Source organism: Boleophthalmus pectinirostris, unplaced genomic scaffold (genome assembly GCF_026225935.1).
Source record: "Boleophthalmus pectinirostris isolate CB_2022bp ecotype Guang Dong unplaced genomic scaffold, ASM2622593v1 HiC_scaffold_9, whole genome shotgun sequence".
Classification (NCBI taxonomy): Eukaryota; Metazoa; Chordata; class Actinopteri; order Gobiiformes; family Gobiidae; genus Boleophthalmus; species Boleophthalmus pectinirostris.
Window position 1 is genome coordinate 33,789,872 of NW_026571541.1, and position 15,949 is coordinate 33,805,820.

Below are 15,949 nucleotides of genomic sequence, written 5' to 3' on the forward strand. Positions count from 1 at the left end.
CTTTTTCTCCTCTTCTCTTTCATTTTGTCTCTCTGCCTCCTTCGCTCTCCCCATCTTTCCCTGTTTCTCCCTTCCTCGCTTTCATTCTCTCTCTCTACCTCCTCTTTCTCTCCTCTCCCTCTTGTTCTCATTTTTTCTCTACCTTCTCCTGTTTCTCTTCTCGTTCTCATTTTTTCTCTCTCTACCTCGTCTTTCTTTCCTGTTCTCCTTGTTCTCATTTTCTCTCTCTACCTCTTCCTCTCTCCCTTGCTTTAGCTGTTTCTCCCTCTCTCCTCCTTTCATTTTCTCTCTCTACCTCCTCTGCGCTCCCTCTTACTTTTGCCATTTCTTCCTTCCTCTCTCTCCTCTAATCTTCTCTTTCTACCTCCTTCTCTCTCTCCATCTCATTTGCCTACTTGTTTCTCCCTTCCTCTCTTTACCCCGTCTCTCTTTTTCTCTCTAACTCCCCTCCTCTCTCGCGTTCTCTTTTTTCCTTTTCACTTTTGCTCCCCTTCTTGATGCTCCTCCTTTTAATCTCGCCTGCTTTTTCTCTCCTTTCTATCTCCCTTCATCTATCACTCTCTCCATCCTTTCTCTCTTTCTGCTGTATAATTCCCCTCTTCCTTTCTCTCTTTCTTCCTGGGCAGATCTGTTCTATCGTTCTGATTTTCTTTGTTTACATCAGAACCAGACTCACACACAACCTGATGAGTTTTTAAACGTTCTAAAAACTCAAAAAAACAAAAAAACAAAAACACAAAAAATGCAAAATGGATATAAACAGCTCATTTTTAGGAACCTGTGATCAATTTGAGCCTTCATGATTCTGTTTAGGAGTTTGATTTTCAACAATAAAATGAGAGACTACCTGAAAAACTAATGCTACCGCTAATGCTACCGCTAATGCTACCGCTAATGCTAACGCTAATGCTAACGCTAATGCTAACGCTAATGCTACCGCTAATGCTAACGCTAATGCTAACGCAGACGCAGCTATAAGTTTTCTTTTTCCCATTGAGTGCGTATACATGCACATCAGTATCCCGGTTATTATCCATATCCCGGTTATGTCAGTGTTCGTGTTACTGCGTTTACATGCGCACTGAGAAACTCATATCCGCGTGTACATGATCAAATGGAGTATCCTGGTTTCCTGACATAATCTTACAAATGCACAAGCGCAAAAATTAACTTAAATCAATTTCATAAACCAGGAAAAATACAAACTGTGAGCTCCTTTAGCATAAGAAGCTAAGGAGCTACGAGATCTCCCACAATCCACTGCACACATCAAACCAACAGATTCTTCATTAAAATCTTCTGCATAAATAAACTCAACTTTACAACATTAAACCATAAACACTGTAGAGCCACATGAGCCCGTTTGATCAGATCATTCAGCTCTGATCACATTTGTTTACGTTTTACAGAAATGAAACTTAAGACCGTTTGGCTAATTAGCATAAACTGTTAGCGGTGATAAAAACAACTCGCTCCTTGTGCCGCTGATGCGACCATCTTCTTTTGGACTAAATGACACGACTCAGTGGATTATGTGTGTTATTTCTGTGACAGAAGAGGTGCTGATGATGGTGAGTCTGTTCTGTGCGTGTGTTGTATAGGAGATAGTTCATGTTTTAACTTTTCAGCATCACACGAGTGCAGATTGTACGTGTGCAGGTTTAGCGCAGCTCTTAATTTTACAGTCATTTCACTCGTTTGGTCACTTTTTTGTCGCTACTGTTGTGGTGAAAAGACTGGAAAGTGTCTTTTGGACGCATGCGCACTCAACTTTATGTTGCAGTAACCGGGATACTGCGTTTACATGCCACAAGTATCCCGGTTACTATCGGAATAAACCAGCTACAGTAACCTGGTTTCTAATAATTGGGATACTGAAACCGGGTTACTGCGTCCACATGCACCATGAAGAAACCGGGATACTCAAAAAAGCCAATCATAACCAGGTTATTGATGTGCATGTGTACACACTCACTCCTTTTTGGGCAATTTTTTGTTGTGGTTATTTCTATTATGATTTCACAAATGTTATATACTCCATTGTAATATTACTTGAGAGAAACTTTACAATTATATCAATTTTATTTACATTTTACACATTACATTTGCAGCATTTCTCAGATTAAGAACATTATTAATAATCACAGTTTCTTATTTTAATTTGCTTAAAGTTGCATTGTGTAACTTTTGTGACGCAGAGCTCGTCAAATACTTCTCTTTGGAAGTTATTTCTGTGTACAGAATGTTTCGCAGTGTGGCATTAAACCTTTCTATCTTCACAGAGACCAAACCAGACCAAGTTACAGGTCAGATCTGTGGAGAGGCGACCCCGCTCACAGTCAGAATGTTGTTTTTGTAGATATTTTTACGCAATAAAACCACCTGTAATTGAATAAATGTAAAGTAGAGCTGTTTAATGTCACACTGTGGAACATTTTAGACAGAGCAGTGACCTTTAAAGCTTCATTAGGTAACTTTTCTACTGTTTCTGTTTCTCTACCTTTTCTGAATTGAGATGTTTACCTGGACTTTACTTGGAATGTTCCACAGTATGGCATTACAATGATCTGTCTCCAGGATGACATAGGCTTATTTAAGTTTTAGTTAGTTATTATTTAGTTAAGTTATTTAAGTTTAAAGCCATACTGTGGGACATTCCAGACGCCTTTAAACATGATTAGGAACACCTGTTTTGACATTAATATGAAATAATACAGTCTAATTTGGCAGTAATTTAAATGTATGTGTTAAAAAGTAGTTCTATTAAAAAAATACTCTTACCGTATTTTTCGGACTATAAGGCGCATGTAAAATCCTTTAATTCTCTCAAAAATCAACAGTGCGCTTTATGTATGAATTCTGGTTGTGTTTATTGACCTCGCACCGATTTTATGTGGTACACGGCGCTCAAAAATCTGTCAAAATGTTTTAGTACGACTTTGGTAAACTACGGAGCCGCACCACTTGATGGATTGTCGGCGCATTACAGCTACTGTAGTCAGTCCTTTAGTCCGACAGAATAGCACACATGGAGCGAGGTGTTTTTTTTCAGTGTTTATAGTTTATGCAAATGAGTCATGTGCTTTTAAGTTTCGCTTCTGTAAAACATAAACAAATGTGCGCAAAGCTGCATGAAACACATTATTACTCGATGTATATTTGAATCGTCCTCGTAGGAAATTAAAAAACAAACAAATTAAATGATTCACCCACATTCACCTTCATAATCCACATTCACCAAGACAGGGAGGCAACGCCGGGCGAATTACGCCACGATTTGCCGATGGATCGTGGACGCCTGGACTAAGCATCAGTCTCGAGTGTCGTACGTTTGTTTCACTTAATGCTCCTTATAATCCGGTGTGACTTATGTAAGAAAATAGACGAGAGAATTCAACATTATTGATATTGCGCCTTATAGTCCGAAAAATACGGTATTTAATGTTAATAAAATTTGTAAATGATCTTTGGAATTTCATTTTTTGTAAATTACATTGCTTAAAATTGACTTTTGTGAGCTTTAAGTCATGTTATAATGTTGTTACGTCCTCAAAAACAGACCTGGAGTTGTGTTTTGTTTACAGTTTGAGAAAAGAACTCAGTCTAAATCTGAAGAGTTTGTGCGTTAAACATGTGTGAATGAAACAAAACACAACTCCAGGTTTGTTTGTGACGAGGAAACAGAATCTGGGCCCTTTAAAAACATGAATCACATCTTTTTTTTTTGGTCTTTCTTCTTCTTCTTCTTCTTCTTGTCGTCTTCGCGTCGTCGTTCACAGAGCGGATTTGGACAGTCCCTGGAAGCGGCGGATCCTGAAAGGTGAAAGGTCGTAGGACGGCTCCTCCCCCAGACTCAGCTCACTCAGAAGCTTCCCGATCATTGGGCCGAACTTAAACCCGTGACCTGGAAGAAGAAGAAGAGCAGACTTTTAAACGGTATTTTATTTATTATCATAGAGTTATATCATGGAGAAGAAAGTGTAGTTTTATTTTTTATTTATTTGTATTTCTGTTTGTACATTTTAAATCCAGTTTAGTGTCATGATACAAAAACTCGATTTCGATATTAATACTCAGAACCGATTCTAATAAAGAACCTGGTGCAGTTCTGGTTTAGTCCCTGGTTGAGCCCCATATCTGTCCTCAGTTGTGTAGTTCTGGTTTAGTCCTACTTTAGTCCTGTTTTAGACCTGGTTTAGTCCTGGTTTAGACTTGTTTTAGTCCTGCGTTAGTCCTACTTTAGTCCTGGCTTAGACCGGTTTTAAAACTGCTTTAGTCCTGTTTTTCCCCATATCAATCCTCAGTTATTTAGCCCTGTTTTAGACCGGGTTTAGTCTTGGGTTAGAACCGCTTTAGACCTGCTTTAGTCCCGCTTTAGTCCCGCTTTAGACCTGCTTTAGTGCTGATTTAGACCTGCTTCAGTACAGGTTTTGTCATGGTTTAAACCTTCTTTGCACCTGGCTTTAGACCTGGTTTAGTCCAGCATTAGACCTCCTAATTTAGCTCTGGTTTAGACCTGTTTTAGACCTTCCGTGGTCCTGGTTTAGACCTATATTAGACCTGTTTTAGTCCTGCTTTAGTCCTGGTGTAGACCTGTTTTAGTCCCGGTTTAGACCTGGTTTAGACCTTCTTTAGTCCTGTTTTAGTCCCCGTTTAGGCCTGTTTTAGACCTTCTTTAGTCCTGCTTTAGACCTGGTTGAGAACTGGTTTAGACCTATATTAGACCTGCTTTAGACCTGTTTTAGACCTGTTTTAGTCCTGGTTTAGACCTGTTTTAGACCTGTTTTAGTCCTGTTTTAGTCCTGGTTTAGACCTGGTTTTAGTCCTGTTTAGTCTTTTCCTAGACCTTTTTAGACCTGTTTTAGACCTGTTTTAGACCTGTTTTAGTCCTGGTTTAATCCTGTTTTAGTCTTGTTTTAGTCCTGTTTTAGTCCTGGTTTAGTCCTGGTTTAGTCCTGGTTTAGACCTGTTTTAGACCTGTTGTAGACCTGTTTTAGACCTGGTTTAGTCCTTGTTTAATCCTGTTTTAGTCTTGTTTTAGTCCTGCATTAGACCTTCTTTAGTCCTGTTTTAGTCCTGGCTTAGACCTGTTTTAGTCCTGTGTTAATCCTGTTTTGGTCCTGGTTCAGTCCTGCTTTAGACCTTCTTTAGCCCTGTTTAATCCTGGTTTAGTCCTGGTTTAGACCTGTTTTATAGTCCTGGTTTAAACCTGGTTTAGTCCTGCTTTAGTCCTGCTTTAGTCCTGTTTTAGTCCTGGTTCAGTCCTGCTTTAGACCTTCTTTAGCCCTTGCTTTAGTCCCGGTCCAGCCCTGATCCCGCTCTTTAGTTTTTTTGAAGTCCTGAGAGCTTGACAGTTTTTTTTTTTTGCGACAAGTGCGTTTCATCTGTGGACGTCGGACCCACGGGTGCCGGTAACCATGGAAACGCTCCCAGTTGTTTCTTTAGAGCTCTCGTGCGGCGCTTTGATGACAAATGCACGAGGTGGAGCGAGCGCGAGGAGAGAGCGGGCGTTTCATAAAAGACCGTATGAACCCAAGGCCCCGAGTACATGAAAGTGCTCTGCCTCTCCTCACGCAAAAACACACACACACGCAAAAACACACACACGCACACACACACGCACAATAACACACACACACGCACAATAACACACACACACGCACAATAACACACACACACGCACAATAACACACACACGCACAATAACACACACACACGCACAATAACACACACACACGCACAATAACACACACACACGCACAATAACACACAACACGCACAATAACACACACACACACACACACACAACACACACACACAACACACACACACACACACACAATACACACACACACACACACAACACACACAATAACACACACACACGCACAATAACACACACACACACGCACAATAACACACACACACACACACACACACAACACGCACGCACAATAACACACACACACACACACACACAACACACACAATAACACACACGCACGAGAGAGATGGTTTAAGAGAAATGGAGACGGTCAGAGCGTTAAAGCGTCGTCAAATGTATCGAAAAAAAAAAAAAAAATCAAGATACGAATCGATATTAAGACTGGTATCGAAACTAGATCCTCGTTTGAGCAGGTATCGATACTGAAGACCTGGTTTAGTTGTGTTTTAGTCCTGTTTTAGTCCTATTTTAGTCCTACTTTAGTCCTGTTTTAGTCCTCGTTTAGTCCTGTTTTAGACCTGTTTTAGACCTGTTTTAGTCCTGTTTTAGTCCTCGTTTTAGTCCTCGTTTTAGTCCTGTTTTAGTCCTGTTTTAGTCCTACTTTAGTCCTGTTTTAGTCCTACTTTAGTCCTTTTTGTCTTCATAAAAGATTGTATGAACCCAAGGCACACACGCACAATAACACACACACAATAACACAATAACACACACACACGCACAATAACACACACACACATGCACAATAACACACACACGAGAGAGATGGTTTAAGAGAAATGGAGATGGTCAGAGCATTAAAGCGTCGTCAAATGTATCGAAAAAAACCCCGATACTCGATACTGAAGACCTGGTTTAGTTGTGTTTTAGTCCTGGTTCAGTCCTATTTTAGTCCTGTTTTAGTCCTATTTTAGTCCTGGTTTAGTCCTGTTTTAGTCCTATTTTAGTCCTATTTTAGTCCTGGTTTAGTCCTGGTTTAGTCCTATTTTAGTCCTGGTTTAGTCCTATATCATCCTATATATATATTTTTTTTTAACTTTTTTTCAGCCAAATTTTTCTTACACCCGAGTCATACTCATAGTCATAGTCGTAGTAGTAGTAGTAGTAGTAATAATAGTAATAAAAGTAATAGTAGTTGTAGTAGTAGTAGTAGAAGTAATAATAGTAGCAATAACTGTAGTAGTAGTCGCAGTAGTAATAATAGTTTTCGTAGGAACGACTCAAGGGATTGAGTTAAAATTTTAGATTCTTTTATTTGGTCATTTTAGAAAATTTTTGAAAATTTTTCTGCCAAATCTGTGATGCTCAAAGGGAAGAGCGGCTGATTTCAGACGGACTGACCCCGTAGTATCAAAACTGTGCACATTTCCACTTAAACTATTCCACAAATATCCTCCTATATTGATCCTTTTATTCACAAACTTTGCATTTTTAACCCCAAAAAACTACTTTTACAGAATCTGTTATTGATAAATCCCTCTTCTACAAAGCTCAGGTCTAATTAAAACATTGAACTACTCCAGGAAATAGCTCCCTCTCTCCATCCCTCTCCATCCCCTCATCCCTCCATCCCTCTCTCCATCCTCTCATCCCTCATCCCTCCTCCTCTCTCCATCCTCTCATCCCTCCATCCTCTCATCCCTTCATCCTCTCATCCCTCCATCCTCTCATCCCTCCCTCCGCTCCAATTGCGTCTAAACGAGTAGTAGTAGTAGTAATAGCAGTCGCAGTAGTAGTAATAATAGTAGTAGTAGTTGTAGTAGTAATAATAGTAGTAGTAGTAGTAGTAGTAGTAATAATAGTAGTCGTAATAGTAGTAGTAGTAGTCGTAGTAGTAGTAGTAGTCCTAGAAGTAGTAGTAGTAGTAATAATAGTAGTAGCAGTCGTAGTAGTAATAACAGTAGTCGTAATAGTAGTAGTCGTAGTAGTAGTAGTAATAATAGTAGCAGTCGTAGTCGTAGTAGTTGTAGTAGTAATAATAGTAGTCGTAATAGTAGTAGTAGTAGTCATAGTAGTAGTAGTCCTAGAAGTAGTAGTAGTAGTAATAATAGTAGCAGTCGTAGTAGTAGTAGTAGTTATAGTAGTAGTCGTAGTAGTAGTAGTAATAATAATAGTAGTCCTAGTAGTCGTAGTAGTAGTAGTCCTAGAAGTAGTAGTAGTAGTAGTAATAATAGTTGTAGTAGTAGTAATAATAGTAGTCCTAGTAGTAGTAGTAGTAGTAGTCCTAGTAGTCCTAGTAGTAGTAGTCCTAGTAGTAGTAGTAGTAGTTATAGTAGTAATAATAGTAGTCGTAATAGTAGTAGTCGTAGTAGTAGTAGTAATAATAATAGTAGTCCTAGTAGTCGTAGTAGTCCTAGAAGTAGTAGTAGTAGTAGTAATAATAGTTGTAGTAGTAATAATAATAGTAGTCCTAGTAGTAGTAGTAGTAGAAGAAGTAATAATAGTAGTCATAGTAGTAGTAATAGTAGTCATAGTAGTAGTAATAGTAGTCATAGTAGTAGTAGTAGTAGTAGTCATAGGAACGACTCAAGGGATTGAGCAAAATTTTTTGATTCTTTCATTTGGTCATTTTAGAAAATTTTTCTGCCAAATCTGTGATGCTCAAAGGGAAGAGCGGCTGATTTTAGATGGACTGACCCCTTGATATCAAAATTTTGCACATTTCCACTTAAAATATTCCACAAATATCCTCCTATATTCATCCTTTTATCCATAAACTTTGCATTTTTAACCCCAAAAAACAACTTTTACAGAATCTGTTATTGATAAATTCCTCTTCTACAAAGCTCAGGTCTAATTAAAACATTGAACTACTCCAGGAAATAGCTCCCTCTCTCCATCCCTCTCTCCATCCCTCCCTCCGCTCCATCCCTCCCTCCGCTCATCCCTCCATCCTCTCATCCCTCCATCCTCTCATCCCTCCCTCCGCTCCCGTTGCGTCTAAACGAGCAGCAGACTCTTCACATGTAAACAACAGGTGCAGGAGCTAACGCAGGAGTTATGGAGGCTAATCATGTCTGAACACCGAGAGCGCCGCCGGCCAATCAGACGCGCCCTCGGAGGAGCACCTGCGCGGTTCTCCGGAGCAGGTGCGGCGGTTTAACGGACGCGTGTGAGCGATGAGACGCCAGGTAATGAGCCCTGAGGAAAAACACGACCCGAGTCTCCACGTTTACATGTGAGTCCGTCGAGTCCGTCCAGGTGAAATCAAAAGTGCTCAAGGAATCTCCCCATGAGCCGTCTCAGATTATAGAGATCTGGGTTAGTCCGGCGTTAGACCTCCTGTTTTAAACCTGTTTTAGCCCTGTTTAGTCCTGGTTTAGTCCTGGTCTAGACCTGTTTTAAACCTGTTTTAGTCCTGGTTTAGTCCTGGTTTAAACCTCCTTTACACCTGTTTTAGTCCTGGTTTTAGACCTGGTTTAGACCATATTTAGACCCGACTTAGATCCGCTTTAGTCGTGTTTCAGTCCTGGCTTAGACCTGTTTTAGTCCTGCTTTAGTCCTGCTTTAGTCCTGCTTTAGTCCTGCATTAGTCCTGCATTAGTCCTGTTTTAGTCCTGGCTTAGACCTTCTTTAGACCTGTTTTAGTCCTGTTTTAGACCTGTTTTAGTCCTGTTTTAGCCCTGTTTAGTCCTGTTTTAGTCCTGGTCTAGACCTGTTTTAGCCCTGTTTAGACCTGTTTTAGTCCTGTTTTAGACCTGTTTTAGTACTGTTTTAGTACTGTTTTAGTCCTGCTTTAGACCTGTTTTAGTCCTGGCTTAGACCTTATTTAGCCCTGTTTAGTCCTGGCTTAGACCTTCTTTAGACCTGTTTTAGTCCTGTTTTAGACCTGTTTTAGTCCCGTTTTAGCCCTGTTTTAGTCCTGGTCTAGACCTTCTTTAGACCTGTTTTAGTACTGTTTTAGTCCTGCTTTAGACCTGTTTTAGTCCTGTTTTATACCTGTTTTAGTCCTGGCTTAGACCTTCTTTAGACCTGTTTTAGACCTGTTTTAGACCTGTTTTAGTCCTGTTTTAGACCTGTTTTAGACCTGTTTTAGACCTGTTTTAGTCCTGTTTTAGTCCTGGCTTAGACCTTCTTTAGACCCGTTTTAATCCTGGTTTTCTCCTGGTTTAGACCCCTATGAGCCATCTCAGATTTGGATGAAAAAAATTCAAAAAATTTCTAAAATTGCCAAATGAAAGAATTTAAGATTGTAGCTCATTCCCTTTAGTCGTTCCAGAGTTATGGCCACGCCCACTTTTTAGGAAACCTTAATTTATGAGCATTTTTGACAGACGAAAACTTCATAGAAAATAGAACTTGGAAGCTGAAAATGTGTATTATTATAGATTCTAAATCTGTTGTCAAATATTGTGTATCTTTATTATGGGGGGCGTTGCTATGGGCCCCCAAAATCAAAAATTTGGTTGCCGCTCAATTTTTATTTTTTTTTTTTTCAATTTCTGAGGTCCAAGATCTATTTACGCCAAGCAGATATTTACAAACTAACTGCTGAACCTGCACCTTTCGTATGGACAGACCCATGAGAGCTTTAATTCGGAATAAAAACAATTTAATTCGGAATAAAAATGTATTCTGCTTTAAAAAGACCATGTAAACACTTAATTCCTAATGAAAATGATTATTCAGAATTAAACTTAATTCCAACGTAAGTGTGTGGTTTATTCTGATTTTAAAGCCGAATTGATTTATTCCTGGATCATGTAAAGGTTTATTCTTTTTAAAAAATAATCGCGGTCTTTCAGCACATGCTCATCGCGTCGCCTTTCTGACGCACGGAACACAAAGTTCCACGGGGCCAATCGCAGCCGAGCTTTGCGTACACCCTGCTCCATGGGCTCAGGATTCTCTCCTAGTTAAGTCCTAGTCCAAGATTAGTCCTGGTTTAGACTGCGTTCAGTTCTGGTTTAGTCCTGGTTCAGTCCTGGTTTAGTCCTGGTTAAGACCTGGTTCAGCTCTGGTTCAGACCTGGTTTAGTCTTGGTTCAGTCCTGGTTCAGTCCTGGTTTAGTCTTGGTTCAGTCCTGGTTCAGACCTGATTTAGTCTTGGTTCAGTTCTGGTTCAGTCCTGTTTTCGTCCTGGTTCAGTCCTCGGTTCAGCTCTGGTTCAGACCTGGTTCAGCTCTGGTTCAGTCTTGGTTCAGTCCTGGTTCAGTCCTCGGTTCAGCTCTGGTTCAGTCTTGGTTCAGTCCTGGTTCAGCTCTGGTTCAGTCTTGGTTCAGTCCTGGTTCAGTCCTCGGTTCAGCCTTCAGCTCTGGTTCAGCTCTGGTTCAGCTCTGGTTCAGCTCTGGTTCAGCTCTGGTTCAGTCTTGGTTCAGTCCTGGTTCAGCTCTGGTTCAGTCTTGGTTCAGTCCTGGTTCAGTCCTCGGTTCAGTCCTGGTTCAGACCTGGTTCAGTCCATATTCTTGATATTAAAAGTGCAGGATTCACCTTGTGGAGACCTGGTTTTTGGCCTCACAAAGCGACAGGTCCCACGAAGAGACTTTAGACTTTTCATAATGTGGTGAAACCGTCCTCAGTCTCATACAGACATTCTGTGCCTGTCCTCTGAGTAAAGGACATCTGGTATTTGCTTCAGACTTTGACATTTGAGTCCCTCTCCTCCCTCCTCTCCTCTCTTCTCTTCTCTTCTCTTCTTTTCTCTCTCTCCTTCTGTTTGTCCAGTTCCTCCGTCTCGGGGGGGAGCGCCACAAAAGAGCCCATGTTACTCTGTTTTCTGATCTGTGTTAGAACGTTGTTATCTCATCAAAAACACACTCCGGAGCTGTGTTTTTCATGAAGAAACAACATTATAACAGCGACGGTTTAATTAATTGTCAGTGTAACGATAACAAGCAAAAGTAAGTCAGATGGTGTCAGAGTTTGTTCATTGAGCTGAAGGTTGGCGGTTCGAATCCCACATCATTGGTGGAGCAGTCAAATCCACAATAAAAGCACAAGGAGACAGTGGGACTTCACAATAAAAGCACAGGAGAAGACAGAAGGACCTTCATAATAAAAGCACAGGAGGAGACAGTAGAACTTTCACAATAAAAGTCCAATACAAAAGAGTGGGACTTCACAATAAAAGCACAGGAGGACACAGTGGGACTTCACAATAAAAACACAAGAGAAGACAGCAGGACTTCACAATAAAAGCACAGATGGAGATCATTGAGACCTTCACAATAAAAAAAACAAGAGGAGACAGTGGGACTTCACAATAAAAGCACAGGAGGAGACAGCAGGACCATCACAATAAAAGCACAGGAGAAGACCCTGGGTCTTCACAATAAAAGCACAGAATGAGATCATTGAGACCTTTACAATAAAAAACACAAGAGGAGACAGTGGGACTTCACAATAAAAGCAAAGGCGAAGACAGTGGGACTTCACAATAAAAGCACAGAAAAAGATCATTGAGACCTTCACAATAAAAAACACAAGAGGAGACAGTGGGACTTCACAATAAAAGCACAGGAGGAGACAGTAGAACTTTCATAATAAAAGTCCAATAGAAATGTGTGGGACTTCATAATAAAAGCACAGGAGTGTGGAAGACTTTCACAATAAAAGCACAAGAGGAGACAGTGGGATCTTCACAATAAAAGCACATTGAGACCTTCACAATAAAAAACACAAGAAGAGATAGTTGGACTTCACAATAAAAGCACAGGAAAAGACAGTGGGACTTCAAAACAAAAGCACAGGAGGAGCCAGCAGGATCTTCACAATAAAAGCACAGGAGGAGACGAGGAGGCGTGAGGAGCTGTGAGTTGTGAAGCGGTGACCTACGGCGCGCGGCGAAGGACATTTTAAACTGGAGTTTGTTTGATGGTCAGGACTTGGTCTCTGTGAGAGTCTGAGGAACAGAGCCGAGATTTTGGAGGGAAATAAAAAAATGAGGTAACAGACTGAAGTAAACAAAAATCTGAACAATTCTGAGGAAATTTAAGAAAACTTCAAACCAGAATTAATATTAATTGTGTTACTTTTCTGGTGCTTTTCTCCATGGAGATGTTATTGCTTTGTCTGGAATGTTTCACAGTATGGCATTAAACCTTTCTATCGTCATGGAGACCAAACCAGGCCAAGTTACAGGTCAGATCTGTGGAGAGGCGCCCCCGCTCACAGTCAGAAGGTTTGTTTTTCTAGGTATTTTTGAGCGTTAAAACCACCTGTAACTGAATAAATGTAAAGTAGAGCTGTTTAATGTCACACTGTGGAACATTCCAGAGTGATGGCATCTCCATAGAAACAAGCATCTCCATGGCAAAGTACAGTTTTGACTTTCCATGGAATCTTGCAGGAGACAAAACAGCTCCAGAAAGTTGCACAGTGTTGCTTTTAACCTTTTTGTTGGTAGTTGTGGAGACGCCATCTCATCCAGCACAACTCTCCCTCAAACACAAATTGAGCTTAAAGATTCACTGTGGCACTTTTCTTGTGGAGGGTCTGCTCGTCTCCATGGAGATGATGTCACTTTCCACAGTGTGGCATTAAACCAGTCTTTCATGCCTTCTTACAGGTGCCCGATTTTGGCTGCGATTTGCTTCTCTCAGAGTTCGCTGAGGCTTTTTGTGTCTTTGTGTTTGATTTTGAAGCCGTTGCGTTCACAGAGATGCAAGATACAAACTCAGGAAATGGCGAAAATAATGAGAAGACTTTAAATGTACAACTTTGCGAGAGGTGAGGAATAAAGTGCTGCATCTCATCCACATTATCCATAGAATTGGTTCTCCACAAGTATTGAGTCCAGTCCTCAAAACCGCGTTATTAATGCAGCTCGAAGTGTTATTTAAAAGTAAAAAGGTGGGAGTAGTTCCTCTTGTGTGTCTGTTTACATCCACACAGCGCACGGATCGAGGTGAAGCTCCAGATTAGCAACAGTGACTCTACTTCCTGTGGACTTTATTGTCAATTTTTTATGCTTTAAAAATCATGTATCACAGGAGATATCACAAAAAATAATAACAGTTTTGACTTGTATCTAAACTAGAAGTACAGAGCTCTGATCTTTTGAACACTTAAGAGTCTCAGAGTGACTGGTTTTACTGTCGACAGGAAACAGCTGAGAAGATCATGCTCACAACTTTCTTATATCCTGTGGTCCGCAGACAGATCCCACTGCAGTCTTTATAAGAGGCTCCGGTCAAGTGGTAACGGAGGGAAACGGGCAGATTTTTTACATTCAAATGTCTCTTATTCAGAAACTAGAGGAACTATTGAAATAAGTAAAGTATCAGAATGTAGGAAAGAGTTACACTCCAACAGGGTAAAGTTAAACCTGTGATATTCTTTCAAGTTGTTGACAAAAAATTTAAAAACTCATGTCGGTAACGGAGGGAATGAAATATGCAGCACTTTTTGGGCAATAAATACAAACAGTGATAACTCTTGGTTCTCACTTACATATCCTTAACAAACTGGTTTGAATATTTGCTTCATATAGTTTTCTACCATATGGTACAAGATTAGGTTGAAAAACCTCTTACTTTTTGAGTCATGAGATTTTTTATTAAGAAAGTTCATGGTAACGGAGGGAAAAGTAACGGAGGGAAAATTGTGCAAGTAGAAGGTGAAGGATTTTACATAATTTCTCTGCTTTTTTCTTCCGAATAATATTACTTCAAAATGAAAGAAACTATTTCTATAAAATATGTCAGTCCTTCCAAGCAAATTTTTTTTATCATTTTAAATGATTTTATTTTTTTTAATTAAATCATGTACCTTCATCAACAGTTCAAAGATGGAATAACACAAGATATGATGAAATCCATCCATTTATTTACATGATTTGCAGATCTTTGAAATTTGGGAAATAATTTTTGTTCCATGTTTCATACATGGTCTGTTTAAAACGTATGGAACTTTAGAACCAAAAAATGGTACAGAAAAAAGGTCAACAGTTTCATAAACTAGAGTACATATGTATCTGTTCAATACATTTTTATATCAGATGAATTAACTTGAATTTTTGGCCTTGTTGTTTACTTCTGCTTGACTGGGCCCAAGAGATTTAAAATCCTTAAAGATTCTTGTTGAGTCTGTGGTGTGCCCTTGTTGTCGCACGTTTAAAAATCTAATCGTTTAAAGTCCTGTAGCGTGTGGCAGCCTTTAGCCTCATACGGTCACTTGCTTGTTTTCATGGAGACAGATACATTTAATGCCTTACTGTGAAACATTCTAGGCAAAACCATAACACATCTCCATGGACAGTACATGGTAGAGATGCGCGGATGGGCTATTTTTTCATCCGCAACTGCGACACAAAACTCATCATCTGCCCGCTGTCCATTTGCACCCAAGCATTTGACCAATTTTCAAAACCGCACTCGCCATCCACCAATTAATTTTAGATTTTAGAACAATCATACAGCAAACAAACTAAGGAGCCTTGATAAAAATGCAAACTCTATCGCTCATTCATTCCAAAATTCGCTCAACGTGCATGTTCGCATTCTTAATTGTCCATAACAAACGGCCGCTCGTTGCTCAGGGTTTAACTCCCTGTTCGGAGCCTCACCGTGAGTGCGTGGGCTCAATAAAGGCGCCAGTTCGTTGCTCGTGGCTTTATTTGCTGTGATGCACTAAATAACAGGGCAGTTGCTTCCTGACTCACTTCGGTCGCCTTCTGACCGTTCATGTCACATGCAGAAAAACACAGACACCCGTTTGCTCCGCGGGCCCATTCAGAAGAAGCGTGCCTCGGGGCCGCTCTCTCCCGCCACACGCCGCTCTAAACACCGCACATAGAAGTAAAGACGCATATCTCATAACACTTAACAATATAGGCTGTAATTTATATATTTTTTTAATTTGAGTAGTTAAACCGCCACCCGCCTGAATTTAATTAAAATTAGGGGTGTCAAATTATCGCGTTAATTGTGATTAATTAATTACAGTCATATTTAGCGCGTTATGTTTTTTAATCGCGTTAATCTAATTTTTAATCTCTAACTTTACCGTTTCTGTATACGAGTTGCTTTATTATAAAATCTGTTTTTATGTGTTGTTGGGACAACAACAACAACACACACACACAAAAAAACACATTTATAATTTTTTTTATTTCGGTAATTCCACTCATTGCCGGAAACCCACACAGAACGCGTGCAGTAAGAGCGATGTAAACGTCATGTTAACGTTGGCGGCGTCAGTCGCACAGTGGACAAGGCCTACAACAATGTCACTGGTGAAAACAACCTGCATAGAGTCATGATGTCTGCACTACTGTCCTACACACAAA

At 40.1% G+C, this 15,949-nt stretch overlaps 1 protein-coding gene across 1 annotated transcript in view; it reads right to left on the bottom strand.

Annotated features, from left to right (window-relative positions):
• Positions 1–2,063: 2,063 nt before the first annotated feature.
• The window catches only part of pipox (pipecolic acid oxidase), a 75,787-nt gene continuing 61,901 nt past the window's right edge, over positions 2,064–15,949 (bottom strand). The window contains exon 9 of the mRNA XM_055166759.1: positions 2,064–3,904. Within this exon, the coding sequence (XP_055022734.1) occupies positions 3,774–3,904 (131 nt within the window). The 3' untranslated portion in view covers positions 2,064–3,773. The remainder of the gene's footprint in view (positions 3,905–15,949) is intronic.